The sequence below is a fragment of the Hordeum vulgare genome, chromosome 4H (genome assembly GCF_904849725.1).
Source record: "Hordeum vulgare subsp. vulgare chromosome 4H, MorexV3_pseudomolecules_assembly, whole genome shotgun sequence".
NCBI classification, from domain to species: Eukaryota; Viridiplantae; Streptophyta; class Magnoliopsida; order Poales; family Poaceae; genus Hordeum; species Hordeum vulgare.
In genome coordinates this window covers 10,256,035-10,280,029 of record NC_058521.1, presented here as the reverse complement: position 1 = coordinate 10,280,029, position 23,995 = coordinate 10,256,035, and the positions used below count along the sequence as shown (strand labels likewise).

Sequence of the window (23,995 nt, the reverse complement as noted above, 5' to 3'; positions counted from 1 at the left end):
TTGTATTAATAATTTCGTGGCACTAGGTGTGACTGAACCATCTACGATGGGGCGTGTGAAGGGAGGAAGTTTAGATGAGAGAATACACTCATATTGTATATTTATTTTTGGCTTTTATCTTATAGAGTATATGAGTGGGCTAGTAGTGAATAATTCCCATGTCGAATGATGGCTACCATAGCCAGTGGTTAAGTTGTAAAACTATCTGCCTTTTAGGCATTTTTTATCTATGATCTCGGTACGTCAATCTTTGATGTATCCTTGAATTATTATTATTATCTGGCTTTTATTGTCATCTTCAAATTTAACCTGAAAAGATATACAAACAAGGCCATATGCGACTTTGCATGAGTCTGAATAACATTCAACGTGTGTGCGTGGGAGATCAGTTAGAATTTTCACCCGTATTAGTCTACGTGCGTGTTTTGCTATGCACACATGAGATACCGGTGTAAAGAAACACTGGTAAAAATGTTGAAATCATGTTTTATATAAGAATATATTCTACATACACCACAACAAACTAATATGTGGATTGAACAAACATAACGAACCATTCAATTCAACAAACTCAGCAACTTTTTTCAGTTGCGTCATTGAAGACAACAGTTTTTCACAGTCACACATAACGTACAATATTTTATGTCAGAGGGATGACTTCCTTGAACTCCCATTTTCCATTATGGGAAGGAGGGATGGCTTCCTCTTTCTCTCTTAATGAAAATAGGCAGCGCTCCTGCCGATTCCTTAAAAAGGAAAAGGTAATTTTTCATTCCCTAATTTCCACAAGATTTTTTTTATGAAATAACCGGTCCTTGTGCTAGGTATTTTTGTTTAATTTGGTATCAGGTCTACTTATGTCGAATCACAAGCAGAGGAGATGGAGGTACCCCTCTCCTTGAATGTCTCCGCTGGCCAGGGCGTGGTGGTCTGATATGCTTCATTTCCTTTGGCCACTTATTAGTATGATATGATATACTTCCTCTATCCCAAAATAAGTGTCTCAACTTTAATACAGTTTTGTACTAAAGTTAGTACTTATTTTGGGATGGAGGGAGTTCTCAATATACATGTATTTGTTCATTATCTCTACCTTCTTATATATGCAAGGAATGGAGAGCTATAATGTTGCTATGGACACTTCAAAAAATAATGTCGCTATGCTGACATATTTCTGCGGGCATTTGTGGGTGAATAATAGTTGACAAATTCAGTTACCTTTTAGTTGTAGTAGTCGACAAGACAAAAAATAATAATGGTACTGACCAATTCAGTTACTTCTTGCAGAAATTATTTTACACTTGCATGAAAAAACAGTATAACATTCAGATAAAAATGCTTCATTTTTCATATCATGCATGTCATGTTAGAAAGAAGAGGGCAATATATATGCAATGGTGGTGACTTCCATATATCACGCTCTGCCTTACAATCTTTTTTCCCAATTTTTGCAACAGTAATGATAAAACAGTTTAAACATGGAAGTTAAAACTTTATTTAATTTTTAACCTTGGGCAGTTACGGCTTCATGTAGTAATTCCTAGACTGAACCTAATCCTAGTTCTCCCACGATTTGAATGGTTCTGGTTGTTCGTTTGCTTGATTTAGACGACCTTGATCCTTGATCTTAGTTTTGGCCTCCACCGCAAGTTATATTTCTTGGCCCAGCTATCCTAAAGGTTGCTGCTTCACAGGAAAAATCTGAGCTCTATGGTTATGGTTAACTTCTTTTGGATTGAGTTGCTTAATTGACACTGCAATTTTGGACTTCCTTGTGTACGTAGTCAGGCCGGAAGTTGAAACTGACAATGATGATGTCATTGACCAAGATATTCTGGATGCAGTGATATATGATGACATGTTTGCTAATCTCAAACATGTCTCGGTGGATCCTCCGAAGTACTTACCAAATGACATGTGGTTTATGAAGTTTCTGCTATCAAAAGCACGGATGCTCGAATACTTTTTTTGTCACTTTCAACCATGGAGAAGAAACCAAAGCTTACGTGGAAGCATGTAAAGAGTTAGCAACGTGCGAAATTGCGTCTCCCGAAGCATGTAAAGCAGTGTTGTGGATCGCTATAAAATTTCCAACATTGGATCTCTTGCTAGGGAGCGTACACATTGATATTTTTTTTCAGTTGCAATTATGAGTTGCACTGTATTTAAACAACTTTTAGCTTGCAGAATTCCCTTCCATCCATCTCTTGATATTTGATGATCCGATAAATGTATGTTGCACGTGCCATCATTATCTGATTTTTTTATGTATTTGTTATGATGCCTCCCATCCTTATGCACACACCAATTCACAAATGCAAAAAAACATGGAGCCTTAGAGTTGCAAATTATTCTGTAGCTCTCTACACCTTTTTTTACGTTGACTTTGTGTTTGGAAGTTTATATAAGACGGGGAGAAACCGCGCAAGAGAAAATGCATGTGTTGCATGGATAGGGAATGTAACTATAAATGTCTTCTCCCTTTTGCTGAAGGCCAAGTTCATTATGATAGTAATCCATACTCTTGATATCCGAGAGATTATCGGTGGTCAAATTCAGAAAATTGACTAATAAATCCTTGTACCATATATGGTCAGTAAGACAAAAATCGGTGTTATTGGCCACATGACCAACTTTTATCGGAATCTCCATATTAGTCCACACAACCCTATCATTAACTTGACCAATCCGATCCTATGAGTCTTTAACAGTAGAATCTTAATGTATAAAAACTCTATCAAAATTATAGAATCGTGTTCAACATTATCATTTAACCCTATTTTATTCAACCAACTCTTGTGACTTATTGTATACATTTGCCATCAGAAAGTACCAAGAGATTCCAATGTATCACATATTTTGAGAAACTGTATTAGGTAGAACCAGAAATGATCATAAGTGTTGCTGATACCGACCCGTTATAAGCCTGATTCAACACAAATGTAGTTTTAGTTTATGACTTTGATCAAGAGCGAGAAATCCTACATCAACCCTACAATGTGCAGTCCTAGCAAGGGAAGACCGGTCAAATCCTTGATCGCCATCATGATGAACCCCGCAAAAGGTAGGACCTCACATCTCAACGTCGTGGATCGCTATAACAAAATTATCATCACAACAACTCTTGTCACGAACTGATTATCCTTTGCCCCATCCATGCAAGATGGTGATATGATGTCTCTTCAGGCTGGTTCCCACTGGTTATTTTCTTCCCAATGCCTCCCATCCTCACGAGTCGACTAATATGAAGAGAAAGAGCCACTCCACACTGCCAAAACAAAACTAGTCGTACAGCTCTACACACAACGGCCGATACAACCATCTCACAATTTATATAACACGGTGTGAAAGAAGTGAAAGTACCATAGATGTCATTGTCAGACAAACAATGTGAAGTACACTCTCAATAACACGGTGGCCATTTACTTCAAAGTTGGAGCTTGTCGCTCTATGTTTCACAACACAGTACGTCAGCACTGAGTTTCAACAACCATGCAAGCAATAGGGCAAATCAATTGCATAGATCATGCATGAGTTCACATCACACAATAGTACTCTTCTGGGAACACCAGATGGTTCGTGGGAATTTAAGCACAACAAATTACAAGCGGATTGGCATAATAACGTGACAGACTTGCCGGTGTTGCAAACTTCAAGCATCAGCCACCGCGGGGGGAGCGAACAGGGTTATCTCCACATTGTCATGGACACCCTGCAGAAGCATTTCACCATCGTAGGTGACAACTTTCCTCTTCTTGGCGGCCCGCAAGGTGCCAACTAATGCTTCAAATATGTTTGCACATCGGTCGTCATTGAAGATGACACCAAATTTGACCTGCAAACCACAATAATTCAATTACACAAGTTGACATCCATTGATTATGTTCACAAAATGCAGGAAAGCTGCACTACAAACTTTCTCATGGGTAAGCTTCTATGGTTCCTGTATAATCACATAAGTTTCTGCATTACAAGCCTAACCATTGACAACAATACTAATAGGATACATCTTTATAACTCACAAACACATAACTATTCCAGCGAAACAAGAACTGCATTTAGCTAGTCTTTGAGTCATAACTTGCCTGATGCAGTGTCAGCATAAGCACGAAACATCAAGATTTATACAGCTCTATGAAATCTACAATAATGATGTCACACAGACTGAAGTATACTTGTGTTCATTTGTCTGTTTTGATGTTAAAATTTATGAAGAGTTAAAGGCTGAGGCAGGTTAAAAAAAATATGTGATTGACAGGGTAACGTGCTACACAGAATAAATCTCCCTCCCCAGTCCAGAAATAGGTGTGGTTATAGCCATCTCATCAAGTCGAGGAGCGTATATCTTTTTACAATTTCTAGGAAAAATGGGTGGTTTTAGCCATTTCATAAAGTCCAGAAGTGTGTCATTTTACAATTTCTAGGTAAAATGGATGGTTTTAGCCATCTCATCGAGTCCAGAAGTGTGTCGTTTTTACAGTTTCTAGGTGAAATGGGTGGTTATCTCTTTTTATCGAGAAGTGTGTGGCGTTTCTAGGTATTTTTCCTTACACTATTCCAGTTATAAACCCGATGGCAATGCTCTGATTAACAAGTATTTCTCCTGTTAATGCTCTTGGAGAGAGCACACGAGAATTAAGAAAAAAATAGAGCACATTGGATTAAGAGAAGGAAATGATGATTAACTGAGGATATTTTTAATTCTAGTGACCATGGCAAAAACGACCAACATTGCTGAACGAAGGGAGTACTTAATTCAGCATTCATCAGAAAAGAGGAAGATGGAGAAATCACAGTGACCACTAATAAGCACTTCAGAACCTCACATGATCAAGGAACAAAAGGGAATATGTGACTGAACCTTACAACATGACATGACACCAGGCAGCTTTGACACTTGGAATGGGAATGCAAAACTCATTTAGACGGCGCAATGCATTTATCATGTTCTTGTCTAATCTCATTGAGTTATGAGCACTCTATAACGGCAACTTAATGGACACAACCATCTTGTTGAAATTTTCAACATCAGATATAACTGTGTCACAATGTTATAAGAACAACTTAACCACTGCCTGCAAAAATTTGGACCGCAAGTGCACAGTTATGCAGCTACTGTTTCTAGTTTCATTTTCTTGTGAAATCGGAGTGGATGTCTTGATTGCCAACAGGGGTACCCACCCCATTGCATACCAGGCTGCAGTCCCATGTGCGGCGAGCCGGTGGTTCCTTAACACTTCAGCGCGCCCAGTGGACAAAATGTGAGCGCATCGAACTGAATGTACAGCAAGAACAGTAGGAGAAATTATACAGTACTAGAGTAGTAGTAAAATTCTGCCCCACAGGCAAGGAAGGGGAAATTCGTCACACGGGATCTGTTCAGCAGCTTAGCAATTTTCCAGACCATTCACAAAAACTCAAACAGGTTTCATCGGCTACGTTTCGTCCCGTTTCACGACCCTACGCTACTGGTCTCAGAAAGTCGGAATCGCGAACCACGGATCTGCAATTCATCCGCCGGCTCGTGCGCACATCGACCGCCGCAGGATCCGGCGAAATGCGCAATGGCGGGAGAGCGAGAATCCGCATCGGGCGATCAGCTGCGCGCGGCAATGGCACCGATCTGCGTGTCGGCGTGAGACAGTCCAGAGGATGGGGGTGGGGGATCGGGGTAGAAGAACGCAGGGGAGATTCCAGATCTGGGGAGACTGGTTCGTTGATAGAGTACCTTGTAGGAGCCGTCGGGCTGCTGCTGGCCGAGCCTCTGGATCTCCTCCTTGAGCCTCCCGACCTCCTCCTCGACGTGCCCGATGTTCATGGCGCCTCTCTCCCTCGCCGGTTTCTTCTCCGATGATGCTCGCCGGGATCTTGGCGCGGCTGGATGCTAACAATTCTCTTTTTCTTATCGGGGTGGATGAAGGAGAGGACGACCCGTGGTTGGTTGGTTGCAAGAATGACTTTTGGCAATGGCACCAACCGTTGGGGGCGGAGCGCCGCATGAGCCGTTGGATCGGAGATGGACGGGGTAGATGAGGGCGACGACGGTGCAAGCCATGGATTAGGTCACACACAAATATTATATCACCTTGCACGAAAACCATGGATTAAGTGCATGTTCGGAACCTCGCCAGGTTTCACGACTCCGCTCCGCACGAGGAGCTCGGTTGGAGCTACTATGTGCAATTGTGACGTCGGTTCCTCCGTACTAAGAGTTACGGTTGTGGAGCGGAGAAGATCCGATCAGGGCTTTCTTCATGAGGCTGTGATTTCAAAAACACATGGATAAGGATGGCATGCCCCCCCTCGTCTCTAGCTGCTTTCTTAACAAAGGTGATGGGCAACCCTGATTCTTTACATTTTTTGACTAGTTTGAATTGCTTACCAAATGTGCCACATGGTCCGACCTATGGTGTGTAGTTTTTGTTTTATTTTTGATGACATGTCTTGACGATGGTGACGGCCGAGAGTGATATGAAAGCATGGTGCATCCAATTTGCATCACTATTTTTTTATAATCGTTCATAATTGTCCATGTCTTGCACATTATCATATTGTTTTTATTTATTTATACTTAATTTATGTGTTGCAAATTTGCAATGTAGAGGGGCGAAAACGGCATAAACGAGCAAAAGAAGAGCAGAAAAGAAACTCTGTTTTTGGAGCTCGAAACAAATAAAAAATATCAAAAACTTAAAATCTCATGAGAAGAGGGCAATGTGCATTGGACCCAGGGAGTCCCTTGTGGGGCCTACATAACCCGAGTTGGGCCACGAATAAAGGGTGTGTAGGGCTGACGGAGCACCTTCCCCCCACCCCCCGCCGTTTCATATTTTACCCCTAAAGAAGACCATATGATAATTGAGAATATGCAACTCTTACTTAGAATTTTTCTAAAATAAGATTAATTATAAATGTTTGATGACTAAGAACATATGTCGTTAAGTTTCAACAGAATGCACTATTCGAATCATAGTGTGTGATTTGATTGATACTTTATCATGATGAGTTTTATGAGAAATAGTTTATGATTATGATGGTAGGAAAAGTAATTGAAATTATCATTGATTAACTTATACACTATGCTATCATTCACACTTCATAAATTATTTCTTCTATCATTTACCTATTCGAGGACGAGTAGGAATTAAGCTTGGGGATGCTCATACGTCTCCAATGTATTGATAATTTATAAAGTATTCATGCCATATTCACCCAAGTTGTATATAGTTTTGGTGCACTTTTATATGATTCAAATGGAATTAACCTGGACTGACGTTGTTTTGAGTAGAATTACCGTGGTGTTTTTTCTGTGCAGAAAATAAAAGTTTTAGGAATTGGGTGAAACTTTTTGGTGACTTTTTATGGAACAAAAGAGGCTCGTGGAGCATCGGAGAAGTGCCAGGGGGTGGATGAAGGAGCCGCAAACCTGCGGTTCCCCTAGCTTGTGAGCCCCTCGGGCACCTCCCTAGCGTGAAACCGACACCCAAAAATCCTATAAATTCAAAAAAACACAGAACTTGGCCTGGAACTTCTGCACCGCCGGCGCAAGCCTCTAATCCGAAGCGATATCATCTCGAGCCCTTTTCTGGTACCCTGTCGGAGGGGGAAATCATCATCGGTTGCCATCTTCATCATCGCGACGCTCTTCATGTCGAGGAGGGAGTATTTCACCCTTGGGGCTGAGGGTATGTACCAATAGTTATGTGTTTGTTCTCTATCTCTCTCTCTCCCTTTCTCTTTCTCTCTCTCTATCCCGTGTTCTTGATGTGGCACTATCTTGATGTACCACGAGCTTTGTTAATATAGTTGGATCATATTGTGTTCTTCCCTCTCTATCTTGTTATGAATTGAGTCTTTCCCTTTGAGGGTTTGTTATGTTGGATTGAATACTTTGGATTTGAGAACACTTGATATATGTCTTGCATGCGGATACCCGTGGTGACAATGGGGTGTTCTATTGAGCCACATGATGTATGTTTTGGTAACCAAATTACGGATTCCCGTGGTGACATTTCGGGTAATCTATGCACATGGGTTGGTACACGTTTCCGTCCTATTTTCTCCGATTAGAACTTTGGGGGTACTCTTTAAGGTTCTTTTTGTGGATTGAATGTTATGAATCTGAAATTGTTTGAGGCATGTAAAATAATCAAATCACGGATACTTGTGGTGACATTGGAGTATCTAGGTGACATTAGAGTTGATTGATCGTATCATAGGTGTTATTCTAGTATGAACTCTAGGGTTGTTTGTGACACTTATAGGGATGACTCAACAGATTGATCAAAAAGGATAACTTTGAGGTGGTTTTACTACCCCACAGCAATTTTATCTTATGTTCACCGTTAGATAGAATCTTTGGAGTGATTCTTTGTCGCACATTGACGAATGGTTATATGATTCAATTATGTTAGCCCTGTTGAGGGACTCCATTAGTGAAAGTATGAACCCTAGGCCTTGTTTCCGAGCATTCATATAACATTTTGCTTGTTGTTTGCCACTAGCTACTTGCTGTTTTTATATTTTCAAATTACAAAGACCTATATCTACTATACATACTACACGTGTATCACCATCTCTTCGCCAAACTAGTGCACCTATACAATTCACCATTGTATTTGGTGTGTTGGGGACACAAGAGATTGCTTGTATTTGATTGCAGGGTTGTTTGAGAGAGACCTTCTTCATCCTACACCTCCCACAGATTGATAAACAGTAGGTTATTCACTTGAGGAAAATTTATTATTGTCCTACAAAACTCTGCACTTGAAGGCCCTATAACGTATAGAAGAATAAAGTTATGTAGTAGACATCAAGAGCGATGTGGTAGCCGCTTTGTACAGTGAATATTCCTTTGGGGTTAGGCGCCCAAGCAAGACCGTCTCGAGTCGGCGCGTCGAGGGCATGATTTGCATGATGGTAGACCCATCCAAGGGGTGGAAGTGATGTTGTACCTGCTCACCATTCCATGTCTCCCCTTCACCAGTAGCTCCGACACGCGTTAGAGTCGGCATGTACCACATGCCATCATCGGACTATGTGATGCAGAGTAGGGTAGCCAGGGATCCCTCCAGATGCGGATGTGCTTCCCGTTACCGACATGCTAGATCAAGCCCTTCTCAAGGAGCTCAAGGTTGTGGTGGATAACATGCCATGTCGATGAGGCATTACATGAAAACACAACATCCTTTAGTGCCCTGTTAGGATAAACTTGGCATGAAGTACTTGTGCATACAATAATTGTGGTCGTGTGAGAAGCATACATACTTGCCTCGCTAGTAGGGCCTGAATTAACAAGCGAAAATTATGGAATCCCATGTCACCTCAATTTTTCGAAAAGGAGGCCTTGCCCCGGCCTCTGCATCGAGTGATTCATGCAGCCATATATTAAACCAAACAAAGTCTTCACAAAGTACAAATTTGACGAAAGCAAAAAGGTGCTAAAATAAAAAGATACATGGCGAACAGCGCGCCGAAGCCGGAGGTGGCTAAAAGATCTAGATGCCTAAACACCTATCCTATTAATATGACGCCATCCAAACCGGTTGAAGATACCCTGTGCTACCATCTCCCAACGGACACACCTAGTAACCATAGGCTCCCTGGCTGCCACAGGAGTTAGTAACGACCATGTGCGGATCAGTGCGGTAGTTCTAAAGATAACGTGCAGAAAGTGAATATCACGTAGTCTCTTAAAAACCAAATCATTTCTGCTGTTCCATAAAGCCCATAAAAGAGCACATGCTCCGACACAAATAGATTTGGCCAATTGAACATCAACTCCCTGTAACCACGTTCCAAATAACGAGTTCAAGTTAACAGGAGGAGGGATGTTAAAAGTAATGTGAATCGAGCGCCAAACAAGTTTAGCCATAGGACAATCGAGAAAGAGGTACTGAATACTCTCTACCCTTGGACAAAAGCTACATCTGGGGCTACCTTTCCAATTCCGTTTGGCCAGATTATCCCTTGTTAAAATAACTCCCTTGTGTACAAACCACAAGAAAACTTTAATTCTAAGAGGCACTCTGACCTTCCAAATATGTTGGGTTTTTGGAATAGGTATGGAATCAATGAGATCAAAATACATGGATTGAACCGTAAACATCCCATTCGATGTTAAACTCCAAGAAATTCGATCAATCCTGTCAGAAAGATTAACCTCCATTAACCTTCTAACCATATACAACCAGGAGACCCATCTATCACCAATTAAAGATCTACGGAATTGAATATTAAGGGGTATCTCACGCAATACTGCCGCAACGGACACTTATCGGCATTGGGCAATATGGTACAGCCGCGGGTATTGAAGAGCTAAAGGTGAATCTCCTAGCCAGGAATCTTCCCAGAATCTAGTCAATTCACCATTACCAATGATAAACCTCGTTCTGTTGAAGAAAGAGTTTTTCACCCGCATCAGACCCTTCCAGAACGGCGAGTCTAGTGGTCTAGCCGTAACCTGAGATAAAGATTTGGAGTGAAGGTACTTGTTCGTCAGAATTTGTACCCACATCCCTTCGGATTCCATAGATAATCGAAACAGCCACTTGCTGAGAAGACATCTATTTTTGGTCTCCAAATTTTCGATTCCTAAACCCCCTTGTTCTTTAGGTCGGCAGATAATATCCCATTTAGCTAGCCTATACTTAGTTGTAACCTCATCACTTTGCCACAAAAAACGAGACCGGTAGAAATCCAATCTTTTTCGCACCCCCACAGGTACCTCAAAAAAAGATAGGAGAAACATAGGCATGCTTGTTAATACTGAATTGACAAGCACTAACCTACCTCCGTAAGAAAGGAGCTTACCTTTCCAACTACTAAGTTTCTTTTCAAACCGTTCCTCAATGCATTTCCACTCAGCATTGAAAAGTTTACGGTGATGAATGGGAATTCCTAAGTACGTAAAAGGTAAATCCCCAGGTACACACCCAAACAGCTGATTATAAATATGTTGTTGGTTTTTGGCTTCACCAAAACAAAACAACTCACTTTTATTGAAATTTATCTTCAGCCCAGATAGTTGTTCAAAAAGGCAAAGGATGAGCTTAAGATTTCTAGCTTTCACTAGATCATGCTCCATAAAGAGTATAGTATCATCGACATATTGTAGGATAGAGACACCCCCATCCACCAAATGAGGTACTAGTCCACCTACAAGGTCCTTTTCGTTAGCTCTCTTAATCATAAGAGCCAACATATCCGCAACAATATTGAAAAGAATAGGAGACATCGGATCCCCTTGTCTGAGCCCCTTAAGTGTCTGGAAGAAGTGACCAATGTCATCATTGACCTTAATCCCGACACTCGCTCTTGTAATAAAGGAGTCTATATGCTTTCGCCATAGCTCATCGAACCCCGTCATCCGCAAGGTTTGTTGCAAAAAGGACCATTTCACTTTATCATAAGCCTTTTCGAAATCCACTTTGAAGATCACCCCGTTAAGTTTCTTCGAGTGAATTTCATGCAAAGTCTCATGAAGAACCACTACCCCTTCAAGGATATTACGCCCAGGCATAAATGTGGTTTGCGAAGATTGCACCACTGAATGTGCCATATTAGTTAGTCTATCCGTACCCACCTTTGTGAAAATTTTGAAACTAACATTAAGCAAACAGATAGGGCGAAACTGCTCAACGCGGGTCGCCCCTTCCTTCTTTGGTATCAACGTTATGGTACCAAAATTCAGATGGAAGAGCTGTAGGTTACCAGCAAACAGATCATCAAACATTGTCATAAGATCCGCTTTGATGATATGCCAGCATTTTTCGTAAAACTCCGCCGGAAACCCATCAGGACCAGGGGCTTTGCCACTCTTCAATCCTCCAATCGCGTCAAGCACCTCTTTCTCCATAAAAGGAGCAGATAAAGACTCATTATCGGCCTCTCCGACTTGAGGAATATCTGCTACCTGGTGCTCATCCATAGTCACAAAACTATCATGAGGAGCACCAAAAAGCTGTTTATAATAGTTTGAGATATATAATTTTAAGTTCTCATGACCTACTATTATACCCTCATCCTGCTCAAGCTGAACTATCCTTTTCTTCCTATGTTTTCCATTTGCTACTAAGTGAAAAAACTTAGTGTTATTATCCCCAAGGACGATCGCCCTAACTTTGGCTGTGTCCGCCCACTTCATTTCCTCCTCTCTAAGGAGTACACGAAGTCTTTGTTCGGCCTCAAATCTGAGATGACGGTCGTTCTCATCAAGCAGACACCATTCAGCCTTTCGATCGAGCTCATCTATAAATTTAATGAGCCTCTCCCGCTCATCTTTATAGGTCCCCGAGACATTCTTAGCCCAACCACGAAGGTATTGTCTCAGATGTCTAATTTTATTTTGCCAGTGTTCCACATTGGATGTTCCACCCAAAGTCCTATTCCATTCCCTGGCAATCATCTCCATGAAGCCCTCCCTTAAAAACCAGCTGGACTCGAAAGAGAAACTGTCTCGATTACCCATGTGCGATGCATCCCCTGTATCCAACAGAAGGGGAGTATGATCGGAGATCGCCCGTTGAAGTGCACGCACGGTAACCAAAGGGAATTTCTGTTCCCAATCAACACTAGTAAGAACTCTATCCAACTTTTCAAAAGTTTGATTAGGTAAGGAATTCGCCCATGTTTAATTCCGGCCCGAGAGTTCTATCTCCCGCAAGTCAAGGCTCTCAATAATAGTATTGAACAAAAATGGCCATCTACCATCAAAATTGTCATTGTTCTTTTCATGAGCCCACCTAATAATATTGAAATCGCCCCTATCAATAATGGCAATTTCTCATCGCATATTCGAACTAAATCCGTCAGGAATTCAGATTTAAGTTCAGGTTGAGCAGCCCCGTAAACCGCTACAAGAGCCCACCGGAAACCATCCATTTTGGATGAAATTCTAAATTTAACCGCGAAATCACCAAACACAACTTCCCTAACCTCAAGTGTGTCACATCTGACGCCAAGTAAGATCCCCCCAGATCTTCCTCTTGGACGTAGACAATGCCAATCGAAATCAATCCCTGCGGAAAGAGAACTCAAAAACTGAGATGTGAACTTGTCTCGCCCTGTCTCCATAATGGCAATAAAGTCCAGCTGATGCTCCAACGTGGCGTCAGCGATGAATCTGGTTTTAGCCAAGTCACGTAGACCTTTGCTATTCCAAAATATTCCTCTCATCTTTCGTCATAGAATTTCTTAGCAGTCTTAAAACGAGCATTCCTACGGACAACAGAAATCGGATATACTTTTCTTTTCCATGTCCGTTTCATTTTCTCCCCATGTCCCTGGTCCGTATAACCAGGAATATGTGACTCGGTTTGACGTGCACGCTCAGCAACTAAACTATCATCAAGATAAGATTCCTCACCCATCTTAGGCTCATCTATGGGAAGCAGATTCTCACATAGAGAATTCAGCCCCCCTAGGTCATTAATCTCAGCATCGGTCATCGGTTTAACAGCAGCCACATTTCGAACAATATCCAGAGCCCTATCTACCTCTAGATCAAGTAGATCATTAATAGATTTCGAAACTTCAGCATTTGAATTACCGAGAGATACCCCAATAGCAGTGGCCTTATCAAAAATCTCATGAGGGAAAAAATGCATAATAGAATGATCTAAATTAACAGACATACCTGTTGATGATTCCGCTTCCCTCAATTTTGCAGCTCGCATCGCACGACCCAACTGTAGGTCATCCGCATCTGGCTGCGCTTGAATCCGCTGACTAACCCTCCTGTCCAGAGTCACAGGATCTAGAATACCGCCAAACTGTATGACAGCATCCTCGGAGAATGAACGCCCCGCCGAGTTACCTCCCCCATTATCTAGCATCTCCACCGCCGGAGCCACAGGAGAAACAACAGCGGGCACCTCAGCCACCAGACCCTGTTTATGAACCACTGTGTCCCCCTCCACAATCCCCAAGCACGGCAAAATCATCGGTATCCTAGCATCGTCCTCCCTTACCTTCTGCAAATAGCAATCCAACGATATCGCCTGAAGTCCCACAGCCGGCGAAGCAGGTTGAAACGAGGCACTGGCAGACTGTTTCCCAAGGTACGACAGTTTCACCTGCCTTTGATGACCATCCTGATCCGACAGCTGAGCACAGGCAGCTAGCCTGGCCGGCACCGCGTCTGGTTCAAAAGAACCAAAGCGCAGCTGCGCCCCTGGAGCCGATACAACGCCACCAGAGGACGAACCACCGTCGCCCGACTTCGGCTCCAAAGCATCAGACCCAGGAGCAGAATCCGGTAAGGAGGAAGGCTTACCCTTGTCCGTATCTTTAGCACCCGACTCACCATCCCTATCTGGCATATCAACATCAGGATTCACCGTGGCATCTCCGACCGTCGGTGGACTCTCGATCTCAAGACGCAGGGTAAATCTCTTACCCTCAAAAATCCAGAGCACTTCATCCGGGATCAACCCACTATCAATAACACTAACAAACACTCGTGCAGCTCCGTTAGCACGCGTGAACGCCATGTCAACCTGCTCCGTTTTACCAATTAGGGATCCAAAACTCCAAGCAACCAAGAAGTCGTTAACCGCCTTAGACGGAGCTCCATAAAATCGGACCCAAACCTGATCAAGAGGAACCCCCTGAGGCTCATCTCCCTTCCACACATCGAACTCCAGGATACAGCACGTGCTTGGCACTCTACACATGCCAAACTTGAGCAGCCGTGCTAGATCTTCCTTGAAAGGGAACACCACCTTAAACACATTCTCAGAAATTGCAATAGGCTCCCAACGGAAAGTTGACGACACAAGATCCCGAAGTTGTTGCACAACCTGATCAACCGCCATCTTTCCACTCGCAACAATAACCATACCAATAAGAGCCGCATCTGCCACATGCACTGTTGTCGGCAAAGATGGAGACTCAAAAAACATAAGCTCCTCGGAACAGACTCCATAAATAGCCATAATGGGCATCTGACCCGACAAAAGAGGACACACAGAAGCTCCGTGAACGGGTTTGAGAAAGAACTCAAATAAATTCGCCGAGCATTCAGACACAAAATGACCGTTCTCTCCACAATGATAACAAGTCATTTTTTCCTTCTTTCGTGCCCACTTAGTTGGGCGATCCCCCCCTCCAGCTTGGATAGTGTGCTACTTTTGTCCGACATAGCCACCACATCAGCAGCTTAACCCTGTGGTGGAGGGGGAGAAATAGAGGGCACCGCAGGCAGCTCCTGTCGATGCTCGGCAGCAGCCCCAGAGGAAGTCTCAGGCGGCACCGGAGGACGGGGGTTCCTGCCACCCCCACGACCTCCCCACCTCTGTCGGAAGCCTCCCCTCTTAGGACCAGCCGGCCCCGACACAAACTTCCCGGGAGGACCCGAGAAACCCTGACCATTGCCAGCATTGGTCTGCCAGGCATAACCACGATCCCCGCCATACGAAGAAGAACCTCTGTGCTGGCCAGCTCCATATGCATTCACATCATCATCGCCCCACCTCCCTCGCGTCTGGAACCTGTTCACATCCTCCCCAGCCAGCGATCCGGCGGCCACAGGAGGCACCTCCGGCTTGGCAGCAATGATTTGATGCGGTCTGGGACCCTGACCTGCTGCCTTGCCGGTCCCCAGATTCTTTCCCTGACCGCCAGCCGCAGCAACCTGTCTCGACGGCAGCTTCGCCATCGGCGCTCCCCTCCCGGCCATGGCAGCAGCGCTACAATGAGGAGGGACACGGGGCGCACGACCAGGACCCAAATGAGGAAAACCAACCCTAGGAAATCTCTTGTTCGCGGTAGATAATACAGGGCAGGAATCCGCGTGACAAGAAATCCTGTGTACCTCGTGCACAACAACAGCAGACTGGGCCAGCCCCAGCCCAAGAAAGCCAACGTGAGGCTGAACCCTAGGAATCGGTAAGTTCACGCCCAGGATGGACTCCTCCTGGGGATAAGCTAACGCAAGGCAACCCGAGGGCATCTTGAGCTGGGCCGTATACCCAGCCAATTGAGAGCCCGTCGAATTTGCCAGCACCTCAGGCCCAGCCGCCGCCACAGCGGCATTCAAAAAATTCGCCCTGGAATCACGCGTAGACTGCTCGATCGCCGCCGACCCTGACGGCTGAACAACGCTAGGAACCTTCTTCTTGTTCTTGGTACGAGTGATCCAACAATTCGGCGTGAAGTAATCAGATAAAGAAAGTGGAGTACGAATTACCTTAGGAATCGGCCCAACCCATGGCTTCCGAGGAGGCGCCTCCATCTTCTTCTGTGCAAGGATAGGATCGTGCCGCATCTTGCGCTCCTGCAGCAACGCCGTCGACGGTGACATGATCGACGGGGATGGCACAACCGGCGTCAGCTCCTCCGCCAGCTCGTCGCCATGCACATCGTCCAGCACGACATCCTTGCGATGTGATACACACGTCCTGACCACCGATGACGAAACTGGCGGCACCTCTGGTTGGAGCAAGTCCACGCCGTCCGCATCTTCATCATCCTCGTGATCTGCAAGAACCCAAAAACGGCCGCCAAAACGAATCGGACTAGACGAAAGATCGACGCATACCGTATCCTGGTCGATCTTCTTTTGTGGCGACGCAATTGCCTTCGTAGGAGATGAAATCCGTCAATGTCGAGCACCTCCCCAACATGTGGGTATTCATTCTCGTGCAGATATCTCCCTGCAAGAATATCATCATGGACATCCCGAATGGTGATCCAACGCGAAGGCAAGTGGAGACAAATAGATCCCTGGATGAGTTTTGCATCACTCAGAATGGAGTCAGCAAACTCGACGTCCCATCGACGGTAAGGTGAAACCTCCGGCACGGGCCCTGCACGAAGGGTCTCACAGCGCGAGTCTCCCGCATAGATCACGCCTTGCGCCGACGAGGTGACTTCGTCTACCACCTCCGTCGCATCAACCACCGGAGCGCTAGAAATCCCAGCGGGCACGCTAGGTGTACTGGGTTGTGCAGGATCTAGCGGCGGCGTCGCCGCGCCGGACGCCCCGCTCATCGCCCCTTTAGTCGACCCGCCTGGACCATCACCCCTCGCGATCTGAATCAATGGCGGCTGTAGAGACAATAGAGGATCTGGCGGCGGAGCCACCGCGTCAATCACCCGGCTCGTCGCCCCGCCCGACGCCCCGTCCGGATCGCCACCTAACATTCGAACCGTACCCTAAAAAATGGGCCCGGATCACCTCAATGATCTTGTCCCATGACATCCAACGTACCTTTCTCTTTCCCTTCTGTGATCCCCATAAAAAATACCGAACTAAACTCGAGAGATCATCACACACGAACGTCGGTAGTTTGAACACACTCATGATATATGTCAACATTACCTGCACGGTTGACTTTATGGAAACCCCTTTCCCCATATTAAAATTTGTTGTGTGCGTCTTTCTTGCAGGTTTTAGATTTTCCTTTATGCATCCTTCCATCACGTGTGGGAAGACCAAAATACTTTGCCTCGAATTCATTGTCAACAACCTCCGATACTTGCATGGCGTTCTGCCATATGGCATCCGGACAACTCTTTCCAAATTGTACAGAACACTTTTGAGGGTTGATGTGCTGCCGGATTGCTTGTGCATGACTCGCGATGACCCCCTTACACGGATTGCTTATGCATGGTTCGCTATGAAAAAACGTCATCCGTCAAGAGAAATGCTTTGGTGTAGATTTCTACCATCTCCTTAAGACAGTGAGGTTGAGATCTCTTGTCATGTCAAGGTGCTTTAGGTCAATTAAGTTCAACGACTGCGGCTTCATGACGTTGGTTCTTAGATGCACATCTGCGAATACTTCCCGGCCTGGTCAAACCGACATCGATAGGGGAGCAATGACAGAGGCGTGTCAACGGCTACGGCGCAGTGCTAGTTCATTGGTCTAGAAATCTCCATATATATTTTCGAGAGTAGATCAATTGTGTATCATATTTTTATAAAAGAGAGCAAAGACAATTTACAAGAAACCTAAAGTAGATGCGAATATCTACTCCCGGCAACGTCCGGTAACAACCAACAGACAAACCTAAAGCCTACTCTCTCACAAAACAAATGTGCTAAACCACCAACACCCACTTCGGCTCGCCTCCGGTCATGAACTTGCCATAGAATGGCATCCACTAGCTCGTGAGGCGTCATCTGTTGGTGGACCCTGTTGAAAATCCGAGCATTACGATGCTTCCACACACACAGCCCCCACAATAGCAATGACAAGTGTGTCGAACCCTCTTTTGCTCTCCTTGGATGGTGGACCTTGTGGACTCCACGCGTTGGTCGGCGGATCTTTTTAGAAAATCCACCACATCCGCATCCGTTTGATCGGGGCTATCCAGTAGTCCGACCCCTTTCTCATCGTTGCAGTAGACCTTCTGTTACAGAAACATTTGTGACGTTTTGTTGTAAAGTTTTTTTTTGTCTGAACTTTTTTGAAACATGAGTTTCGTGGTGGAAGAAATTTTGCAACACAAATGATGTTGTAAAAAATATATCTTTACTTTTTATCAACATGGATGTTGTTGTGAAAAGATTTCAGCAACACGGATGATGTTGCAGAACTTTTTTGTCTTAACTTTCGTGTAACATAGGCATCGTTGTGAAAGCACTTCTGCAGCACAAAAAATGTTAATGAAAAAAATATAAGTGACAAAAGCACACGGGTCTAGTCATGGAGGCCTTGGCTGATTGTGCGCCGGCTGATCAAATTTGTATCTAACGGTTGCGCATGCAGCGGGAGTATACGCGCGATCTTTTTTGCTTGATAATATGTGTCTCATTTATATTGTAAAGATCAAAATACAAATCATATAAAAATTGATATAACAAAACTGAAAAGATAGAAGGACATATGTGAGTTTGACACTAGAGTTCGTCACCTGTCTTTGCCACCATCACAACAGCCATCAAAGAAAAGAATGACGAATCACCTCCTCACCCGAACTCGACGCGGCTCCATCACTGGTATACATCTTTGCGGACCTACAAGGTTGCTCACCAAAAATAAAGCACTTGACGTTGAACAAATCAGACCGGAGTAACACCCTGGACACGCCATCGAACTGTAAATCTGACATCCCACCACGATTAAGACGTCAAATGAGGAAACCATACCTGGCATCCACTAACCACGAACCCAGAACACATTATGTCCTTCAGATATCGTCGATGCAGACCACAATCTGCATCCGCTCCTGGACTACCTCCCAAGCTCCGTGCCGACGTTGGAGCAAACGTCGACGAAACCCGAGGACACTGGTCTACCAGGAGGATGCCGCCGCCACGCCATCTTGCTATGGCTGACTCTATTTTTTTTTCATTTTTTATACTCTATTACTCCGTTCCAAAATATAAGGCCTTTTAGGTATTTCACTAGAAGACTACGTACAGAGCAAAAATGAGTGAATCTATACTTTAAAATATGTCTATGTACATCCGTATGTATTAGGAACGGAGGAAGTAGATAAGGCTACGATGCTTTTTTTTGGAAAAAATTCTACTACGGCCCAAACCAATTCTTCCACCTGGTCATCGTTTTCCTCCCCGTCCCTCGCGTGCCGCCGCGTCGGCATCCGGCGGCCGCGAGGCCACTCGCCATCGGGAGGATCACTGTCCCAAAACCACTGTCGCGCGGCACGACGCAGCAACACGCGCCCACCACCCTGCTGTGTGCTGTCTGACCGCCGAACCACCATTCCACGGACGTGGACGTCGCCAGCGGTGACACGGCACGGCACGCACGCACGCACGCACGCGCCTCCGCAACAACCACTCTCACTCCACGCGGCCTCCCGACCCTCCTCCTCCTCCCACGAGCACCACCACCCACCCAAGCAGCAGCAGCAGCAGCAGCAGCAGGAGGACGCGCGCGGCCGAGCCAGGCAGGCAGGGCGGCGGCAGATCGATGGCGGCCGCGGCGGAGGGGGAGGGGGAGGTGAGGAGGGACATGTGGGGGCAGGAGTACCGGACGGCCTCCGCGGACTGCGCGGCGGCGCTGGACGACTACTACGCGCAGACCATGGCGTTCGGCCGCGGCCGCGGGCCCGCCGCGCTCCGCGCCGCGGCCGCCGACCCGGCCTGCGCGCTCGCCGCGCTGCACGCCGCGCACTTCGTCGGCCCGCGCGACCGCGCCGCCGCCGCCGCCTTCCTCGCCGCCGCCGCCGCCAGCCTCGTAAGCAACCGACTGCCTCGGGTCCGCTCCTTTCCCCATTCCGAATCCTCCCTTGACTTTCGGTGCGCTCGCCTGCTTCCACAAGGGCAAGGCGACGGAGTACGAGAGGGCGCTGTTCCGGGCGCTCTCCGCGCTCGTCGGCGAGGACAGGGACACGGAGGTGGCCGTCGACCGGCATTTCCAGGTTCGCTCTCGCGGCGCCTTTCATCTGATTTCTCCTGCCGATCTGGGAGCGAGCCACAAAGTTGACTGGTGAAACTGAACGGCGTCCTTGCTCGTGTGTGGCAGCTGCTCAGGGAGTTCCCCAGGGATCTCATGTCCCTCAGGAGAGCGCAGCTCATCTGCTTCTATGTCGGACGGCCGGACACATCCCTCGAATTTGTTCAACAAGTAAGCTGACAATTTACCACAAGAGGTCTGGTTTTTATGCTTACAGTTTTCATATTTAGGATTTAACCCAGGGATAGCAATGCCGTTTCTTTTGTGCATTGGGTGCGCTTGTGTGAAACATTTCTTAGCAACACCCACTGAAACTTTCAGTGAAATAAAATCTAGTGATTTCTCAAAGGAGTTGTATGCCTGCTGTTTTCTAGCATCAGGGTAGGTAGCCCACTGAATGAAACCCGATGACAGTGTAACAGCATTTGTTACCATATTCATATTCACTAGAAATGCAGAAACTTTAAATAGAGCAGCTACTCTTATGAAAATGCTACTGTACAAATGAAGAAACTCTTTCTGACTAATTGAATGCCGCTCGTTGCTGATCAGGTTTTGCCGGAGAACCAAGATCGGAACTATGTATACGGCATGCTCGCTTTCCCTTTGCTGGAGCTCGGAAGAATGGACGAGGCTGAGATTGCTGCTCGGAAAGGCTTGGCTATAAACAAGAACGACTTCTGGTCACAGCATAATGTATGTTGATGAGTTGTTGTTTGGCTATATTTGGCTTTAGTGATTACATCTAGTTGCTGACTTGTAAGTGATATGAACCTTATATACCTGGTGACATGGGTATTTTGTAAATTGGTCACAGAATTAGCCTGCTGAATAATACTAGAATCAAGTGTTCTTTTTAATCTTGTTCAAGCTAGGTACGTGTGTAAAGAAATAGCTTTCCACGCATGAGTACTTCGAGGTATGGAATATACAGAGAAGCAGTGTTTAGACTTGCTAACTTAGAACAAATTACCACTAACAAAAATAATGGTTGTTGAGAACTTGAGATGGTTAAATAAATTATAAACCATGAACTAAACTAAAACTATGCAATATGATAGAGATCAGACTGTGTTAATCAAGATGTTAAAATCTTACTCTAGGCTAGGGTCACTTGACAGTTTCAACCAAAATGAATCCAATAGCAATTAGCACCTATACTGCCACTTTAATGCTCTGCTCCTTTCATGAGTCCTTCGCCTTAATTACCGCTGGAAAGTCTTTCATACTTAGCACAGATGTCCTAATAAATCTGAACGCCAGGCTCACGTCTATGGTTAAATAGTCAATAACCATCCAGGGCTGATTACTAGCTGATTAAAACAGTTGACCTATCCATAAGTCTTAAGTTACATTTAAATCCGATGCCAGGGAACAAAATGGTTTACGCCCTACTTGATCGAGATGTACTCGTGGCATCGTTTAGGATGACTAGAAGGCATCACGACCCTGGATAACTTATAGGGGAGGGATGCGTTGCACAGCACCAAGGATTGGTAGTGTAGAGGCTTTGTGCTGTCCTGCAAACCCTGCCAAGTGAGGTTTTTCTTGCAGGCTCTGCACATATACCCAAGTAGTTCTTGGACTGTTCCTGTTTTTGAGAAAAGGCCTATGGCCCAGCTTTTCATTCAAAACTGTTTCAATGTTTAGAGTACTTGGACTGATCCACTAAGATCTGGACAAATATGGCACAATCAGTTTCATTTAGCTTAGTCAGTGAGGTCATTCAGATGCTATGCCTTTTTTCTCTTAACGTTGATCCTTTGTATTCCATGTCCTTGCATTTTCATTTACTTGGAAGACATGATAGTAAATACTTTCTTTGCAAAAGGAAAGCCATGATATTTTTTTTGCTATGGTGGGGGTATGTGATATGTCTGTATGTTCTTACTGAATTCTCCTCATGCAAGGGCTGTTAAATTAAGATAACTTAACTTAGCATATGAGTTTCACTAGCTGACCTGTGCATATTGAAGTAACACAACATTCTTTAATATAAGCTACATCCTACATTCTATCTTGCAGATGTGCCATGTTTTTCAGCAGGAATGTCGCTTCAGAGAAGCTACTGAGTTCATGGAATCATGTTCTCCATCATGGACAGCATGCTCATCATTTATGTATGCAGCTCTCCACTTGATACCATTTCTAGTGGTGCAAATAAAAAAGCAGGAATGTAATTTCTTATAAAATATGTTCCCTTCTTTCTTGTAGGTTTACCCACAACTGGTGGCATGTGGCAGTCTGTTACTTGGAAGGCGAAGCCCCTATTAGGAAAGTTATGGAGGTATATGATCAAAACATCATGAAGGAACTCGATAGAAGTGATTGTGAGCCAGCCGAGGTATTATATTGTTATTGGTGTTCAGTTTTCCTAATATTGATGTCTGAGACACTGAATAATTTCTCATGCCTTCAGGTGTACCTGAATGCTCTCGGTTTGCTACTCCGTTTATATGTGCGTGGTGAGACAGGCCTAGCCAAAGAGAGGCTAACAACATTGCTAGATGATCTTAAGAATGAGGTACTACTGGAAACATCTTTTATATCCATTAGAAGATGTAGACTTTACTGTGCTGCCTATTCTCAAGAGCATTTTAAGATACATAAAGCTATAAGAGATCCATTCTTCTGACTATCCAGTTTGAACTTTGCCCAGTCCATTTGGCATGCGGAATGGCTCCTTGATTTACTTATATTATGGGCATTATCAAACATGAATGAAATTAAAGCAGCAGAAAATCTGCTGACCTCAGTACGATCAAGGTCTGGTATCTGAATAGTTCTCTTTTATTGGAAACATAAGACTGTCATATTACAAGTGTTCTCAGTATTTGTTTTCTTTTTTCCTTCAGAGTCTCTTCAATGGACACGAAAAGACAGCAAGTGATGCACAAGGCAATTCAGGTGTGCTCAATTCTTTGTTCAAGGTGAAATGCTATTGGAGAGATACCACATATAGAGTGCAATCAATACTAAGAGAACGTTAACAGTATGAAGCAAAAAAAAAAACACTAAAAGTGGAATGCTCAATTTTTGTTCTTGAATATCACTGCAACATTTTCTTGCTTGTCTATTGTATCACTCGTTCTCAGTGATAATATCACAAATTTTTGCCAGGGAAGTTGATCAATTTTTTGCTGCCGTTTGTTGTTTTCTTTGATACAGCTAGCAGATGCTGTTTATAAATATGGAAAAGGAGAGCACAAGGCGGTGTTTGACACCCTGGGTCCAGATTTCGATGGGCTTAGCTATAAAGTAGGATCACCGAACCTAGTGTTTCAAGACAAGTAATTATGAATTTGCTTTTACTGAATATCAATGAATGGTACAATTAGATGATTGGCGCATCGGATGAACAAGTGGACGTCTTCAATGAAGTTTGGTACACTGTCTTATTAAATGCTGGAGAGACGTCTACAGGTATTTGGTCCCCAATGCTTGAAAAAAAAGTACTCTGGTACTTTTTGTTGCTCTTTATGTGAGGAGTGAGCTAACACAATTTGGATGGTGCACAGCAATTGAGCTGCTCGTCAAACAAATCAGCAAACGACAGGGCGCGCCTTTCTTGTGGCGCTTGCTGGTAGAGTGCTTTTGCAACCACGTTGCTTTCTTTCCATTTT

The 23,995-nt window shown here is 44.6% G+C and overlaps 2 protein-coding genes across 3 annotated transcripts in view; one reads left to right on the top strand and one right to left on the bottom strand.

Annotated features, from left to right (window-relative positions):
- Positions 1-3,396: 3,396 nt before the first annotated feature.
- Positions 3,397-5,956, bottom strand: LOC123447210 (costars family protein). Its single transcript, XM_045123791.1, has 2 exons — positions 5,729-5,956; positions 3,397-3,835 (listed from the first exon to the last, which is right to left on the bottom strand). The coding sequence occupies exons 1-2, from the start codon at positions 5,816-5,818 to the stop codon at positions 3,653-3,655; spliced, it is 273 nt and encodes a 90-aa protein (XP_044979726.1). The 5' UTR covers positions 5,819-5,956; the 3' UTR covers positions 3,397-3,652.
- A 13,915-nt stretch (positions 5,957-19,871) lies between these two features.
- LOC123447204 (tetratricopeptide repeat protein 38-like) overlaps positions 19,872-23,995 on the top strand; it is a 6,401-nt gene continuing 2,277 nt past the window's right edge. For both annotated transcript variants that reach the window (XM_045123786.1, XM_045123785.1), the window contains exons 1-12: positions 19,872-20,153; positions 20,239-20,337; positions 20,442-20,543; positions 20,925-21,068; positions 22,398-22,492; positions 22,587-22,716; positions 22,792-22,896; positions 23,032-23,138; positions 23,228-23,279; positions 23,541-23,630; positions 23,711-23,795; positions 23,891-23,955. In XM_045123786.1, coding sequence (XP_044979721.1) covers positions 19,887-20,153; positions 20,239-20,337; positions 20,442-20,543; positions 20,925-21,068; positions 22,398-22,492; positions 22,587-22,716; positions 22,792-22,896; positions 23,032-23,138; positions 23,228-23,279; positions 23,541-23,630; positions 23,711-23,795; positions 23,891-23,955 — 1,341 coding nt within the window. In that variant the 5' untranslated portion in view covers positions 19,872-19,886. The remainder of the gene's footprint in view (positions 20,154-20,238; positions 20,338-20,441; positions 20,544-20,924; positions 21,069-22,397; positions 22,493-22,586; positions 22,717-22,791; positions 22,897-23,031; positions 23,139-23,227; positions 23,280-23,540; positions 23,631-23,710; positions 23,796-23,890; positions 23,956-23,995) is intronic.

Coding starts and splice junctions, on each gene's coding strand:
- LOC123447210 (XM_045123791.1), bottom strand. CDS start 5,818: ATGAACATCGGGCACGTCGAGGAGGAGGTCGGGAGGCTCAAGGAGGAG. Junction 3,836..5,728: donor AGCCCGACGGCTCCTACAAG/GTACTCTATCAA, acceptor TGTGGTTTGCAG/GTCAAATTTGGTGTCATCTT.